Source organism: Pristiophorus japonicus, chromosome 2 (genome assembly GCF_044704955.1).
Source record: "Pristiophorus japonicus isolate sPriJap1 chromosome 2, sPriJap1.hap1, whole genome shotgun sequence".
Taxonomy (NCBI): domain Eukaryota; kingdom Metazoa; phylum Chordata; class Chondrichthyes; family Pristiophoridae; genus Pristiophorus; species Pristiophorus japonicus.
The window spans coordinates 361246253-361262218 of record NC_091978.1 but is presented as its reverse complement, the minus strand read 5'-3'; the positions used below and the strand labels follow the sequence as shown (position 1 = coordinate 361262218).

Genomic DNA, 15966 nt, shown 5'->3' with positions numbered 1-15966 from the left:
TCCATACCCCTTGATCCCTTTAGCCGTAACTCCCTTTTGAATAAATCTAACGAACTGACCTCAACAACTTTCCATGGTAGAGAATTCCACAGGTTCACAATTCTCTGAGTTTATTTTATCCTGCTGATAAATAGGTCTAACGCTTTGCACAATAAATAATGGTCTATTCCTGTTCCTATGTTCCTAATGTCAATCAATATTAATCAATGTCAATCAATCAATGTCAATCAATATAGACAAATGCTGATACATACCTCGGCTGGCAGTGTCCCACTTTCAACGGGCACGGCTGTGTTGATATCAACATGTACGTCTGCACATTCTCTACGGACACGGTTGGCGAGAGTCTTGTATGGACGTAAGCACACCAGTTTCTTTAAAACAAAACCGGAAACATTACTTTCAATTTGGAATGTGTTCATGAACGTCCTGTACGCTCGACAACATGGGCAACCCACAGAGGCAAGACCGCCAGAGAAAAACATGAAGACGTATGAGGGGTGAATGACTCTCTGGAGAAAATGATATGGACCAGGGTCTTGGGTCTTTCCGAGACACAAAACATCGAGAAGGACAAGGGCAGCAGGTGCATGGGAATACCACCAGCTCCAATTTCCCCTACAAGTCACACACCACCTTTACTTGGAAATATATCAGCCTTCCTTCATCATGGCTGGGACAACATCCTGGACGCCCTCTCTAAAGCACTGTGGGAGCACCTTCACAACACGGACTGCAACGGTTCAAGAAGGCGGCTCACCACCACCTTCTCCAGGGGCAATTAGAGATGGGCAATAAATGCCGGCCTTGCCAGCAACGCCCACATTCTGTAAATGAATCATTTTTTAAAATTGTGTCGAAGAGCATTCTGATTTCTAAAACACAAAGCCAATCTATTTTGCAGCAGTCGTAGCTGGAGTCAGCCTGTTCAATTCAACATGTAGTTTTGATGGAACCTTTCTCTGATTTTCACAGCTGAAATGCGAGAGGTCCCGGGTTCAAATCCCAGATACCTGAGATGAAAGGGTTGTCTTATGAAGAAAGGTTGAGTAGGCTGGGCCTGTACTCATTGGAGTTTAGAAGAATGAGAGGTGATCTTATTGAAACATATAAGATTCTGAGGAGGCTCGGCAGGGTAGATGCAGAGAGGATGTTTCCCCTCGTGGGGAGAATCTAGAACTAGGGGGCACAGTTTCAGAATAAGGGGTCGCCCATTTAAGACGGAGCTGAGGAGAAATTTTTTCTCTCAGAGGGTCATGAATCTTTGGAATTCTCTACCCCAGAGAGTTGTGGAGGCTGGGTCATTGAATATATTCAAGGCGGAGATAGACAGATTTTTGAATGATAAGGGAGTCAAGGGTTATGGGGAGCAGGCAGAAAAGTGGAGGTGAGGCCAAGATCAGATCAACCATGATCGTTTTGAATGGCGGAGCAGGCTCAAGGGGTCAAATAGCCTACTCCTGCTCCTATTTCTTATGTTCTTATGTTCTAAGTCACAAGCGCTAAGAGTTGTAATTTTATAATCATCTAATCCTTACATTTGAAGTACGCCATTTCTTGCAATGAGTGCAGTGAGTCTCTAAAATGTCTGTTTTCTTTTTGCTAAGATTTTCCTCTTGCTGTTGTCAAAGGGACTCTCGATTACACCAGTTCTATTTCCTGCCAAATTGAATCTACCCATTAGTATTCACTAAAACATTATAGGATTTGATAGGTGTAATGTAGTTGTTTCATGGGTTCTTGATTAAGAATTCAGAGCAACTCATTGCGATTAAGAACTAGTTGGTTTATTAGCAAAAGGTTTAACAATCACACTACACATTACCAGTTCATCCACCAGGCTCACAACCACCTGCCTCCTTGTGGATTCCCCTGAAACCAACTGGCTGGGGTTTTATTGAGTTTTGTGAACATCACATGACTGGCTAAGCCACTCACAATGCAACAGCTCTACAAACCTGTGACGGAGAAAGTATTTCCTCTGGAGGGGGAATCCAGAACAATGGGGCACAATCTTTAAATTCGAGCCAGGCCGTTCAGGAGTGAAATCAGGAAGTACTGCTTCACACAAATGGTAGTGCAGATCTGGAACTCTATCTGCCTAAAGACTGTGGATCCTGGGGGGAAATTTGGAGTTTTCAAGACTGAGGTTAAGAGATTGTTGTTGGGTAAGAGTATGAAGGGATATGGATCAAAGGCCAGTAAGTGGAGTTGAGGCACAGATCAGGCATGATCTAATCAAATGGGTGAACAGGCTTGAGGGGCTGAATGGCCTCCTCCTGTTCCTACGATCCTGCTACCTTCTGGGTCCATTCTGAAGAAGAAGTTTTGAAATAGCCGAATTTTCACTTGCTGAAAAACTGCTTTCTTTTCAATCAATCTTGACACGGATCAGATGTAACGAGTTCAATCTCTGACACTGTTGCAATGCTTCAAAGTACGCAGTCAGGCAAATCAGCTGGTGTAAATAGAATTATTTAGACATTATGGGCCCAAGTTTCCACATGATTTGCGCCTGATTTTTAGGAGCAACTGGGGGAGAACGGACTACCTTAGAAATCGCAATTCTCCACATTTTTTTTTCTGCAGTTCTAGTCAGTTAGAACAGTTTCACTTTGGAACAGAATTTTTTCTTCAAAAGGGGGCGTGTCCGGCCACTGACGCCTGATTTCAAAGTTTCCACAGTGAAAACGTACTCCAAACTAACTTAGAATGGAGCAAGTGAAGATTTTTGTAGAACTGAAAAAACCTTGTCTACACATTAAAAAATCAGGCGCAGGTTACAAATTAGGCGTCCGGAACGAGGTGGGGGGGAAGGGAAGTCATTAAATTCTATAATAAATCCTTATTTATACTTATACAAATATTATACAAATAAATCCAACCTGAATAAAAATTTATAAGCAAAGAAAAGATTAAATAAACCATCTTCCTACCTGTGTGAAAGTGCTTCAGCCAGGGAGAATGGTGCAGGAAGCCTCACAGGTTGAGGCAGCCGTTCCCGCGGGGGGGGAGGAGGAAGCCGTTCTAGACAGCGGGCGGGGGGGGGGAAGGAGATAGTGAGAAGGCTGCAGGAAGCCTCACAAGTTCAGCAGCCATTCCCGACGGCAGGGGGGGGAGGCCGTCGGGAAACGACTGCCTCAACTTCCTGAGGCTTCCTGCAGCCTTCTCACTGCTGCAGGAAGCCTCAGTGCTGATGGCAATGTGCTTTTATTAAAAAATGTTCAAAAATTAAACAGCTACAAAGAACTACAAAAATGGCCGAGTGCCAATGTTTCCTTCACACTGCGCGTGCGCGAACGCTCCAACGCGCACGCGCAGGGTTGCCGGCAGGAAAAAAACAAATTTAAATGGTACCCGCCCCCTCCCACTTACAAAATCGGCGCGAGTGGTAGGCTCCACCCCCTGGGCGCCGCACCAAGCTGCCATGGAGCTGCAGGGCGCTCCAGAATCGCGCTTTTTTTCACCGGCGCCGTTTTCGGCACGAAGAACGGGCGCCCAGCTCGGAGGGGCGCCCATTTTGTAGCGTGTGGAAACTTGGGGCCTATAAGATGGAAACAACTAGACCATGTTGGTATTTATCCTCCACACAAACTCTAGTCCTAAGCACCATGCTCCCACATCCACTTAGCCCCTGTTCTTAGGTGTAGTGAACCAGTTTGGGTTTTATACAAAATCCTACAATTTTTGACTTTTGATTACTATTTTATTCTTCATTTTTTAAGAACTGAACGCCAATCGCTGCCTGATTGTGTTGGTTCGTGGAAGAATTTACGTTTGTGATTATGCAAATGAATTTTTGCAGAAACTTGCTCTGTAACCTAACCAGCACAATTTCAAACGCACTTTGGCCGCAATTTTGCCCGCAACAGACACTCTATTCCCATCGCGTTAAGTTATTTTTAAAGATAGCTGAGGTTTTATTTTACCCTGGGTTCTATTACATTAAAGAAAGTCTCCCTTATAATACAAGGTATTTGAACCTGAGAACTAGTGCAGGCCCTTAAGCGGTTGAAATTATTGTGCAAGGTTCTCCAGATCGTCCATCGTAACTTTGACAGAAAATCCATGTAAATGCTTTTAGTGCCGTTTTCTCTGACGTTATGGCCGATGATCTGGAGATCCCACTCCCCCGCTCATGGAAATTCAACCTCCAATATAAATCTCCAATCCTAGGAGCTATCCTCATAGCTTCTGGGCTTTGTGTCAGCTGTGATTCACTGGGTCAGTAGTTGTGGGTTCAAATCCCACTCCAGAGACATGAGCACAAAAATCTGGGCTGACCCTCCAGAGCAGTGCTGAGGGAGTGCTGCACTGTCGGAGGTGCCGTCCTTCAGATGAGATGTTAAACCGAGGCCCCGTCTGCTCTCTCAGATGGACGTAAAAGATCCCATGGCACTATTTCGAAGAATAGCAGAGAAGTTATCCCCGGTGTCCTGGCCAATATTGATCCCTCAATCAACATCACAAAATCAGATTATCTGGTCATTATCACATTGCTATGTGTGGGAGCTTGCTTGTGCGCAAATTGGCTGCCGCATTTCCCACATTACAACAGTAACTCCAAAAGTACTTCATTGGCTGTAAAGCGCTTTGGGACATCTGGTGGCCATGAAAGGTGCTCTATAGATGCAAGTCTTTCTTTTTTTTGCAGAACCCCGTTCTGTTTCCTTCCAAAGTTTTAGTTGTGTTCATGCACCCAGTGACCAGCAGATGGCAACATCTTACAGCACAAACCATGTTGGGTCCATTTTGCTCTAACCGAAATTAGTATGTGCAGGAGTGACTGCTTGTCTCCACCCCGACTACATCCCAATCTCATATCCGGAGTAGCAGGACAATAGAAAGCATTGTCATATATATTATTACTACACCTAATGCTGAGCGACTTCCAGAATTGCCCATACCATTACAAGTACTGAATAGTGCAGTGGGTTCGAAATCTGTCTTTCATACTCTTCAGTCCTCGCTAGCTAAGAAAGAAAGAACTTGCATTTATATAGCACCTTTCATGACCTCAGGATGCCCCAAAGCGCTTTACAGCCAATGAAGTACCTTTGAAGCATAGTCATTTGATGTCGGGAAACGCGGCAGCCAATTTGCGCACAGCAAGCTCCCACAAACAGCAATGTGATAATAACATCAGTTTTATTGATGTTAGTTGAAGGATAAACTTTGGCCAGGAACCTGGGGGGAGGGGTGAGGGGGGCGACTCCCCTGTTCTTCTTCGAGTGGTGGCGTGTGATCTTTTACGTGTACAAGGTGTACAGGCCACAAGTTCCCGGGACCTGGTCTGGTGACAATCGGGTGACTGAGAGGCGACCTGCCAGCACCAAGAGGGGGCAGTCGGCAGCAAGGTAAGTCCAGGGGGGGGGTCTCGGGGATGGGACGGGGAGCGAGGGGGTGTGAGGCAGCAGAGCCCAGAGGAGCAATCCTGCTCCCCATGCCCCCCACTGACCTTCAGAACCTTGTTGCGTTGGGCTCTCTCCCCACCGCCCCCTCCTCGGGACGTATTAACCACGGAGCAGGGGGGCCTGCAGCCCCAAGCCACCACAGAACATAGACCCACCAAATAAATGTAGGAAATAAAATGTTAGGCCTTCCAAATAGGCTGAATAGACAAAAAGAGCGGAAAAACAAGACCGAGGAAAATATTGTTTATTGGCCTAACGTGTACATACCTATTTCTACAGACACACAATCTTTACTATTTATCTGTGTTATTATTTAACTGTGTTATTATATCATATAGTTAATATATAAAATATATGTTAATGTATAATATATTATATTAATGTATTATAGTAGAAGACCACCGTAGTCATTTGTTATTATATTTATGCATTTGATCTATTTGTTTCAGGTCAGACCAGCTATTACAGTCATAACCAGCCCAAACCACAGGCAGCTTCCACGCTTCAGGATGTAGTTCAGGGTCTGGAATATTAGGTCCTTCATTGAAACACCTGCGAACTCATCTTTTTTTGGCATGGAAGCAAGTCATCCTCGCTTCGCGGGACTGCCTATGATCTATATTAACGACTTGGAAGAAGGGACCGAGTGTAACGTAGCCAAGTTTGCTGTTGATACAAAGATGGGAGGAAAAGCAATGTGTGAGGAGGACACAAAAAAACCTGCAAAAGGACATAGACAGGCTAAGTGAGTGGGAAAAAATTTGGCAGATGGAGTATAATGTTGGAAAGTGTGAGGTCATGCACATTGGCAGAAAAAAAATCAAAGAGTAAGTTATTATTTAAATGGAGAAAGATGGCAAAATGCCGCAGTACAACAGGACCTGGGGGGTGTTTGCGCATGAAACACAGAAGGATAGTATGCAGGTACAACAAGTGATCAGGAAGGCCAATGAAATCTTGGCCTTTATTGCAAAGGGGATGGAGTATAAAAGCAGGGAAGTCTTATTACAGCTGTACAGGTTATTGGTGAGGCCACACCTGGAATACTGCGTGCAATTTTGGTTTCCATATTTACGAAAGAATATACTTGCTTTGGAGGCAGTTCAGAGAAGGTTCACTAGGTTGATTCCGGGGATGAAGGGGTTGACTTAAGAGGAAAGGTTGAGTAGGTTGGGCCTCTACTCATTGGAATTCAGAAGAATGAGAGATGATCTTATCAAAACATATAAGATTATGAGGGAGCTTGACAAGGTGGATGTAGAGAGGATGTTTCCACAGATATGGGAGACTAGAACTAGAGGGCATGATCTTAGAATAAGGGGCCGCCCATTTAGAACTGAGATGAGGAGAAATTTCTTCTCTCAGAGGGTTGTAAATCTGTGGAATTCGCTGCCTCAGAGAGCTGTGGAAGCTGGGACATTAAATACATTTAAGACAGAAATAGACAGTTTCTTAAACGATAAGGGGATAAGGGGTTATGGGGAGCGGGCAGGGAAGTGGAGCTGAGTCCATGATCAGATCAGCCATGATCATATTAAATGGTGGAGCAGGCTCGAGGGGCCGTATGGCCTACTCCTGCTCCTATTTCTTATGTTCTTATGATGATGATGATGATGATGAATCAGCCCAAAATCTAACTATAGGCCCATTTGGATCAGTTTGCCCCAGACCCATCAGGCCCTTAATCCAGCCCTGCCTCCCCCCCACCCCCCCCGCACCCTCAATGGCCTCCTCACCCCAGCATGGGACAACATTTCATTGAGGTCCCGTGTACTGCATTTATTTCCATTTATAAATGAGGCTACCGCCGGGCCTCAGCTACCACCGAGAGCAGCGGCATTAATATGACAGAAACGCGGTGAGAATCGCAGCGGCTCCATCTTAACCGCTCGGTGCGATGCCCTCCAAGGCCAAATAGCCCGTCCGCATTTACTGCCTCGACTCACACATGAAGATTGGCCACTTGGAGAATGGGCCCAGAGAGCTGCTGGCAGCCTGTGGGACTGAACCTGAGCGAGATCAGCGACTTCAGGAAAGGAGGGCCAAACATTAGGGCAGGAATGAAAGAGAACAATTGTATTGCCTCTGGGAGCAACAGCAACAACAACAGCTTCATTTAGGTAGCGCCTTTGACATGATACAACGTCCCAAGGCGCTGCACAGGAGCATTATCAAAAAATATATGACGCCAAGCCACATAAGGAGATATATGGGCACAAACGTTTGGTCTAAGAGGTAGGATTTAAGGGGCGTCTTAAAGGAGTAGAGAGAGGTAGAGAAGCCGAGAGATTTAGGGAGGGGGTTCCAAAGCTTGGGGCCCAGGCAGCTGAAGGCACGGCCACCAATGGTGGAGCGATGAAAATTGTGGATGTGCAAGATGCCAGAATTGAAGAAGTGCAGAAATCCCGGAGGGTTTTAGGGCTGGAGGAGTTTACAGAGGGTATGGCGGGATTTGAAATCAAGCATGAGATTTTAAAATTCAATGCGTTGCCGGACCGGGAGCCAGTGAAGGTCAGCGAACACAGGGGTGATGGGTGGAACATAGAAACACAGAAACATAGCAAATAGGTGCAGGAATAGGCCATTCGGCCCTTCGAGCCTGCACCACCATTCAATATGATCATGGCTGATCATTCACCTCAGTACCCCATTCCCACTTTCTCTCCATACCCCTTGATCCCTTTAGCTGTAAGGGTCACATCTAACTCGCTTTTGAATATATCTAACGAACTAGCTCAACAACTTTCTGTGGTAGAGAATTCCACAGGTTCACAATTCTCTGAGTGAAGAAGTTTCTCCTCATCTCGGTCCTAAATGGCTTACCCCTTATCCTTAGACTGTGACCCCTGGTTCTGGACTTCCCCAACATCGGGAACATTCTTCCTGCATCTAACCTGTACAGTCCCGTCAGAATTTTTATATGTTTCCATGAGATCCCCTCTCATTCTTCTAAATTCCAGTGAATATAAGCCTCGTCGATCCAGTCTTTCTTCATATGTCAGTCCTGCCATCCCGGGAATCGGTCTGGTGAACCTTCGCTGCACTCCCTCAATAGCAAGAATGTCCTTCCTCAGATTAGGAGACCAAAACGGATTTAAACAGTAGCTGAAAATGAAAATCTCTTGTCTATGGCAGCTGAAAGCCCATATCATGCTGGAATATTCACATGACAGAATGATTTCACTGTTCTGATACCAGTAAGACCTACTTAAGTGTGTAATATTACAGCTGGAGCCTCAAATATCATCGCTTGTTACGCGTCACAACATTGATATTTGCTGAAACTGGCATTGCACTTACCAACCCAAGTCCAACTCTTGCCAATCCCAACCAGGAAACTTATAGAACGAAATGTGAACCCGGATGAAATCAGTCCCTCACAATAGATGTTATCTCCAAACCTCCAAATGAGTGTCGCTGTGTATATATGACACCGTGCGGAAGTTAATCATAACACCATTGATTACGAGTTTTTTTTTAATTCACAACACGAGTGAGATGGCATTAGAACGAAGGATGTTCCAAAGCACTTCACAGTATTGGCTCCTAATCCAGTTAAGTGCAGAGGGAGGTGCCGTCTTTCGGATGAGATGTTAAACTGAGGCCCCGTCTGCCCTCTCAGGTGGACGTGAAAGATCCCATGGCACTATTCGAAGAGCAGTGAAATTCGCCCGGTGTCCTGGCCAACATTCAGCTCTCAATCAACATCACTAAAACAGATTATCTGGTCATTGTCACATTGCTGTTTGTGGGACCTTATTGCGCGCAATTGGCATTTCCTGCATTAGAAAAATGGCCACGCGTTAAAAGTACTTCATTGGCTGCAAAGCGCTTTGAAAACGAAGAAAGACTTGCATTTATATAGCGCCTTTCACAACCTCAGGATGTCTCAAAGCACTTTATAGCCAATGAGGTACTTTTGGAGTGTAGTCCCTGTTTTAATGGAGGATATGCAACTGCCAATTTGCGCACAGCAAGATCCCCAAAACAATTAGGTGATAATGACCAAATAATCTGTTTTAGTGATGTTGATTGTGGGATAAATATTGGCCAGGGCACCAGGGAGAACCACCCTGCTCGTCTTCAAAATGGGATCTTTTGCATCGGTTCAATGTCTCACCCCCAAAGACGGCACCTCCGACAGTGTGGCGCTCCCTCAGCGCTGCACTGGGAGTGTCGGCCTAGATTTTTGTGCTCAAGCCTCTGGAGTGGGATTTGAACTCACAACCTTCTGACTCAGAGTCGAGTGTGCTACCCACTGAGCCACGGCTGTGATGGATGTCGGACAGCCTGAGGTCAAGGATGGCACTTCCTTTTTGTGGGCAGTTGGTGTCAGTTTAAGGTCGGAATACATGACAAACCGACTGAAGGCACAGATGTCTCCCGTGGATGACTGGATGGACTCAGTGACACCAATGTCGAGGTCTCTGGTGACTTTCATTGCTGTAAACTGCGATTGGGCTCTTGCCAGAGCTCTTGTCAAAGCTGGTGCCAGATCTCATTGTCAACTTTCGTGCTGGATCAATCTGCTCAGATACTGATCCTCTGCTGCACCAAAATAACTCGTGAGAACATAAGAAACAGGAGCAAGGGAGTAGGTCATACAGCCCCTTGAGCCTGCTCCGCCATTCAATAAGATCATGGCTGATTATCGACCACAACTCCACTTTCCCGCCCGATCCCTTGATTATCCTCGAGTCCAAAAATCTATCTATCTCAGCCGTGAATATATTCAGAGACTCAGCATCCACAGCCCTCGGGGGGGCAGAGAATTCCAAAGATTCACAACCCTCTGGGTGAAGAAATTCCTCCTCATCTCTGTCTTAAATGGCCGACCCCTTATTCTGAGACTGTGACCCTTGGTTCTAGATGCTCCAGCCCGGGCAAACATCCTCTCAGCATCTCTCTTGCAGTTGCATTTACATTTACATTTGCTGCCTGTTGTAGTGGTGGTCTGCGCTGGTGTGCTCTGACCATGTTTGACCGCACACTCCCATTCTCTGCAGTCACCACCTGTACCGTTGAACTCACAACAAACTCCGCCCTTGCGGCACCTGCTGTGTTTTTTTTTTTGTTGGACCTCAGCCTTGAGCTGTCTGTAACGTTGCTTTGTAGCTCCCAAGTTCGGTTGTTGCTTGAGGCTCAAAAATGCTCTGCGCTTACGATCCACTAGTTCTTGGATCTCCTGATCATTTTCATCAGCTCAGTCCTGGTGTTTTCTGTTTGAGTAACCAAGTGTCTCTTCATAGGCACTGGTCATGGAGGCCTGGAGGGCAGACCAAGCGCTGTGGGCATTGAGCATCTCAGGGTCATCAAGGCACGCCAGATTGGTTGTGAGGCGCTGGCTGTATAGGGCTCTCTTAGCTGGAAGTACAGACGCACCAACATCAGTGTCCTCACCCAGGCTAACATCCCCATCAGTGAAGCACTAACCACACTCGATCAGCTTCGCTGGGCAGGCCACACAGTTCGCATGCCAGACACGAGACTCCCTAAGCAATTGCTCTACACGGAGTTCCCACCCACCCACCCTTTCCTTCAACGACTACCTGTCCCACCTGTGACAGGGACTGTGGTGCTCATGTTGGACTGTTCAGTCACCAAAGAACTCACTTTCGGAGTGGAAGCAAGTCTTCCTCGTTTTCCAGGGACTGCCTGTGATGATGATGTGCTTTCTTCAATGCCCTTCACCGTCAGACCCCAAACTGTGTGAGGTGACTACGCAATGCAGAGAAATGCGAAGGCAGTGGGATTTGCCTTGAAAGCAGGTCATGGGCGACACAGGCAGGGCCCCACTTATTGGGCCGTCCATGTTTGCCTGAGAATGTGTTTTGGGGCCTTCTCCTTGAACCACCGCAGTCCTCGATGAGTGAGACGAAGGAATAAAGAGCTGTCTATCCAAGTTTGACAACGACACCAAGTGGGGTGGCCCAGTCAGCAGTGAAGATGGGAGCAGAAAGCTGCAAAGGGCCATTGATATATTAAGTGAGTGGACAACACTCTGGCAGATGGAGTTGAATGTGGGGAAGAGTGAGGTCATTCTCTTCAGACCTAAGGTAGATAAATCAGAGTATTTTCTCAACGGGGAGAAGCTAGGACCTGTGGAAGAGCAGAGATTTAGAGGTCCGTGTACAGAAATCACTAAAAGCTAGTGAACAGGTACAAAACATAACCAAAAAGTCCAATGCAATGTCAGTCTTTATCTCCAAGGAGGCTGGAATACAAAGTGGGTGGAAGTTATAGAAACATAGAAACATCGAAAAGAGGTGCAGGAGTAGGCTATTCGGCCCTTCAAGCCTGCACCACCATTCAATATGATCATGGCTGATCATGCAACTTCAGTACCCCATTCCTGCCTTCTCTCCATACCCCCTGATCCCTTTAACCGTAAGGGCCATATCTAACTCTCTTTTCAATATATGTAACGAACAGGGCTCAACAACTTTCTGTGGTAGAGAATTCCACAGGTTCACAATTCTCTGAGTGATGAAGTTTCTCCTCATCTCGGTCCTAAATGGCTTACCCCTGATCCTTCGACTGTGACCCCTGGTTCTGGACTTCCCCAACATCGGGAACATTCTTCCTGCATCTAACCTGTCCAATCCCGTCAGAATTTTATATGCTTCTATGAGATCCCCTCTCATTCTTCTAAATGTGAATTATGTGAATTATGCAAAGCTCTGGTTAGACATCATTTAGAGTGCTGTATTCAGTTCTGGGCATCGCATCTTTGGATGGGGTGCAGTGCAGATTCACCATAATGACACCGGGGCGAGAGGGTTGCATTTTGAGGACAGGTTGCATAGACTAGGTTTGTGGTCCCTTGAGTTTAGAAATTAAGGGGTGATTTGATTGAGGCGTTTCAGATGATTAAAGTATTTGATAAGGTAGATAAAGAGAAGCTATTTCCTCCGGTTGGGGAATCCAGAACAAGTGGGTATAAGCTTAAAATTAGAGCTAGGCTGTTTGGCAGTAATGCCAGGGAGCACCTCTTTGACAAAGCCTAGTGGAAACTTAAAACCCGCTCCCCAAAATACTTTTGAGGCTTGGTGGGACGGGGGGGGGGCAATTGAAATTTTTTCAAAACTGATTTTTTTATCGGGTAAGGGTTTCAAGGGTTTAGGAACCAAGGCGGGTAAATGGAGCAAGGGTACAGACCAGCCATGATCTGATTGAATGGCAGAACAGGCTCAAGGGGCTACTCCTGTTCCCTATGGTCCTAAAATGTTTCACGGGATGTTGGTGCAGAGGTATGCTGTATTTGAGCTGGGCTGTGCCAGGGCAACGTGAGGACCAGACGTCTGTGAACCCTCTTCCCCATTTACTGGGGTCCTGATTTCAGCTGTGACATTGTGGAGGAGTTGCTGAGTGCTGACTGTACACACCCCGCAAAGGAAAAACAGCCAGCCGCTCTGGATGGGCGACCTTGCACTTCTCCTTGTGGACAATCACAGTCCTGCAGTGAAAGAGGTTCGGAAACTGAGTGTGTTTTGTATGTGTGTGACGGAACGCGGGGAAGAAGAAACAAATTAACTTCTCAATTATAAACTAGAACACGGCTCGTCCAGTTGAATCACGCAGTTTTCAGTGACGTGACGTATCCCTTAATATGCACCTCCCTGCATCATTCCGATCTATGAGTTTCGACTGTTGCACCAATGATGTGTGAGGCCGCTACAAATCTCTCATCTCCGGTGATTACTCAGGGCTCTGTTGTCAGATCTGTATGTAACCTTTCAGGGAAGAAGGGTGCCCGACTTTAAATCAAAATCAGCAGTTGGAACGCTGTCAGTTTCCCAGTCACTGGTCCAGAACCAGCAACGTCAATTGCAGAATCCCAGTGGTACAGGACCAAGAACTGAACATCAAACCCTCCTTGGCCCGTATAACTCAGAACCACACTGCATGGCACATTCAGTTATTGAGTCATCTGGGATTATATATATATACTCTCACATTGAGAATTAGACTCCAAAACATATAAGATGAAGCAATGTAATGTTTCTTGTACATGTGCACCAATAGGGATGAGCAGATAGGAGTACAGTTGCACTGTGGGTATATTACTGGACTAGTAATCCAGAGGCTGGATTAGTGATCTGGTGACATGAGTTAAAATCCCACCACCACAGCAGGGGGAATTTAAAGTCAATAAAATAAAATCTGGAATAAAAAAGCTAGTATCAGTAACGGTGACCATGAAACTACCGGATTGTTGTAAAAAACCCAACTGGTTCACTAATGCCCTTCAGGGAAGGAAATCTGCTGCCCTTACCCGGTCTGGCCTATATTTGACTCCAGACCCACAGCAATGTGGTTGACTCTTAACTGCCCTCTGAAATAGCCCAGCGAGCCACTCAGATATATTCAAGAAGGTGGCTCACCACCCACCACCTACTCGAGGACGATTAGGGATGGACAATAATTGCTGGCCTTGTCGGTGATACCCACATCCCGTGAATTAATAAGAAAATGTAGATAAACTATAGATGAAAAAGATAGAGATAAGCATATAGATTGGCAAGTACAGATAGACATCGACAAATATATAGATACTTGTAGATTATTGAATACGGAACTCGCTGCCGACGAGGGCGGTGGAAGCGGAGACGATCAATGATTTCAAAAGGAAATTGGACAGGCACTTGGGGGAAATAAACTTGCCGGGGATAGAGCGGGGGAATGGGACTGGCTGGATTGCTCTGCAGAGAGCCGGCATAGACTCAATGGGCCGAATGGCCTCGTTCGATGTCGTAATTACTTTATAAGAACATAAGAAGAGCAGGAGTAGGCCATTTGGCCCCTCGAGCCTCCTCCGTCATTCAATAAGATCATGGCTGATCTGATCCTGGCCTCAACTCCACTTTCCCTGCCCGCTCCTCATAACCCTTGACTCCCTTATCATTCAAGAGATCGAGAGATACAGTCAGGTAAAGATACGGAGATAGAGATTCCAGATTGGCAAGATATAGACAGATTTATAGATTATTCAGCATGGAGAGATACATACAGGTAACGACATGGCGATAGAGGTTCCAGATTGGTAAGACAGCTAGATATAGGTGCACCAACATCAGTGTCCTCGTCCAGGCTAACATCCCCAGTATTGAAGCACTGACCACACTCGATCAGCTTCGCTGGGCAGGCCACATAGTTCGCATGACAATAATGAGACTCCCAAAGCAAATGCTTTATGTGGAGCTCCTTCATGGTAAATGAGCCAAAGGTGGGCAGCGGAAGCGTTACAAGGACACCCTCAAAGCCTCCCTGGTAAAGTGCGACATCACCACTGACACCTGGGAGACCCTGGCCGAAGACCGCCCGAGGTGGAGAAAGTGCATCCGGGAGGGCGTTGAGTTCTTCGAATCTCAACGCAAAGAGCGTGAAGAGGTCAAGTGCGGCAAACCAGTCCCACCTACCCCTTCCCTCGACAAATGTCTGTCCCACCTGTGACAGGGTCTGTGGCTCTCGTTTGGACTGTTCAGCCACCGGAGAACTCACTTTGGGAGTAGAAGCAAGTCTTCCTCGATTCCAAGGGAATGCCTATGATGATGATGAGACAGACTTATAGAGATACATGTAGATTATTCAACAAGGAGAGATACAGACAGGTAACGACATGGCGATAGAGATTCCAGATTGGTAAATACAGATAGATGGTGAAATAGAGAGATGATCTGAATACAACAGGCCCTGACTACAACATTCCTTGCTATCTAAGGTTTTGGTGGCACTTACCTCCCTCTGGCTGTTTCGAAGTTTGGTTTGCTGTTTTCAGTCTTGCTGTAGAAAGGAAATCTCTGAGTGGAGCCAGATTTATGCACTCCTCCTTGCGCACTGTAACGGGCCTGCCTTGGAGGTCTGTTCCTAACAGCTGTACTGTCGGAAAGCTCTCTCCCAGCCACCACCTTCACAAGCCCATCCAAAAGCTCGCTTCCATTTCCCGTGGCGGCAAAATTGGTTCCATTCTTGGCATCCCCCACCGTTGCCCACTCCGCTGGGGCCTGTGCATCAAGAACCCCTTCGCAAGCTTTCACAAGAGAGGCAACTATCCCGAAAACAATGAGGCCTCTCATTCTTACTGAATTGAAAATCGCATCTCCTCCCTGCTCACAACCCATCACCGTGTGAGGATATCCTGCTCGCACAAGTCCAGTTGAACAGAACGATATTGCTCCTTTGGCAGCTTTTATGTCTTGTTTGAAAGGAAACAGCATCTGCATTTTGGAAGTGACATAAGGAAACAGAGGGGCCCTTGCCAGGATGTTTGTAAAAAATAAAGGTTGATGCTGTTAATTGATTTTGCGAAGGAAAGGAGGAATTTCATTCCTGTCATTGTGTCAGCAATCAAAGGTAAAGATGTCCAAGCTGCTTCTTGTCTGGACTCTTTATGCTGCCGTAGCCGACCAGATATGAAAAGATACAAAAAATGTTCTTGATTAATTTAGGTAATTATTACAAATCTAAAAGACAGGAATCTCGTCACTTCAAAAGTTTGCTGCCGTCTCCATCACACATAGCTAAAAAAAAGTAAGGCTTGCATTTATATAGC

General features: G+C 46.2%; 1 protein-coding gene across 1 annotated transcript in view; it reads right to left on the bottom strand.

Moving 5' to 3' along the window:
• Positions 1 to 15544, bottom strand: part of LOC139250309 (multimerin-1-like) — an 87834-nt gene extending 72290 nt beyond the window's left edge. Inside the window, exons 1-2 of the mRNA XM_070872803.1 lie at positions 15153 to 15544; positions 255 to 374 (exon numbers count right to left, since the gene is read on the bottom strand). Coding sequence (XP_070728904.1) covers positions 255 to 374; positions 15153 to 15535 — 503 coding nt within the window. The 5' untranslated portion in view covers positions 15536 to 15544. The remainder of the gene's footprint in view (positions 1 to 254; positions 375 to 15152) is intronic.
• Between the last annotated feature and the right edge of the window lie 422 nt (positions 15545 to 15966).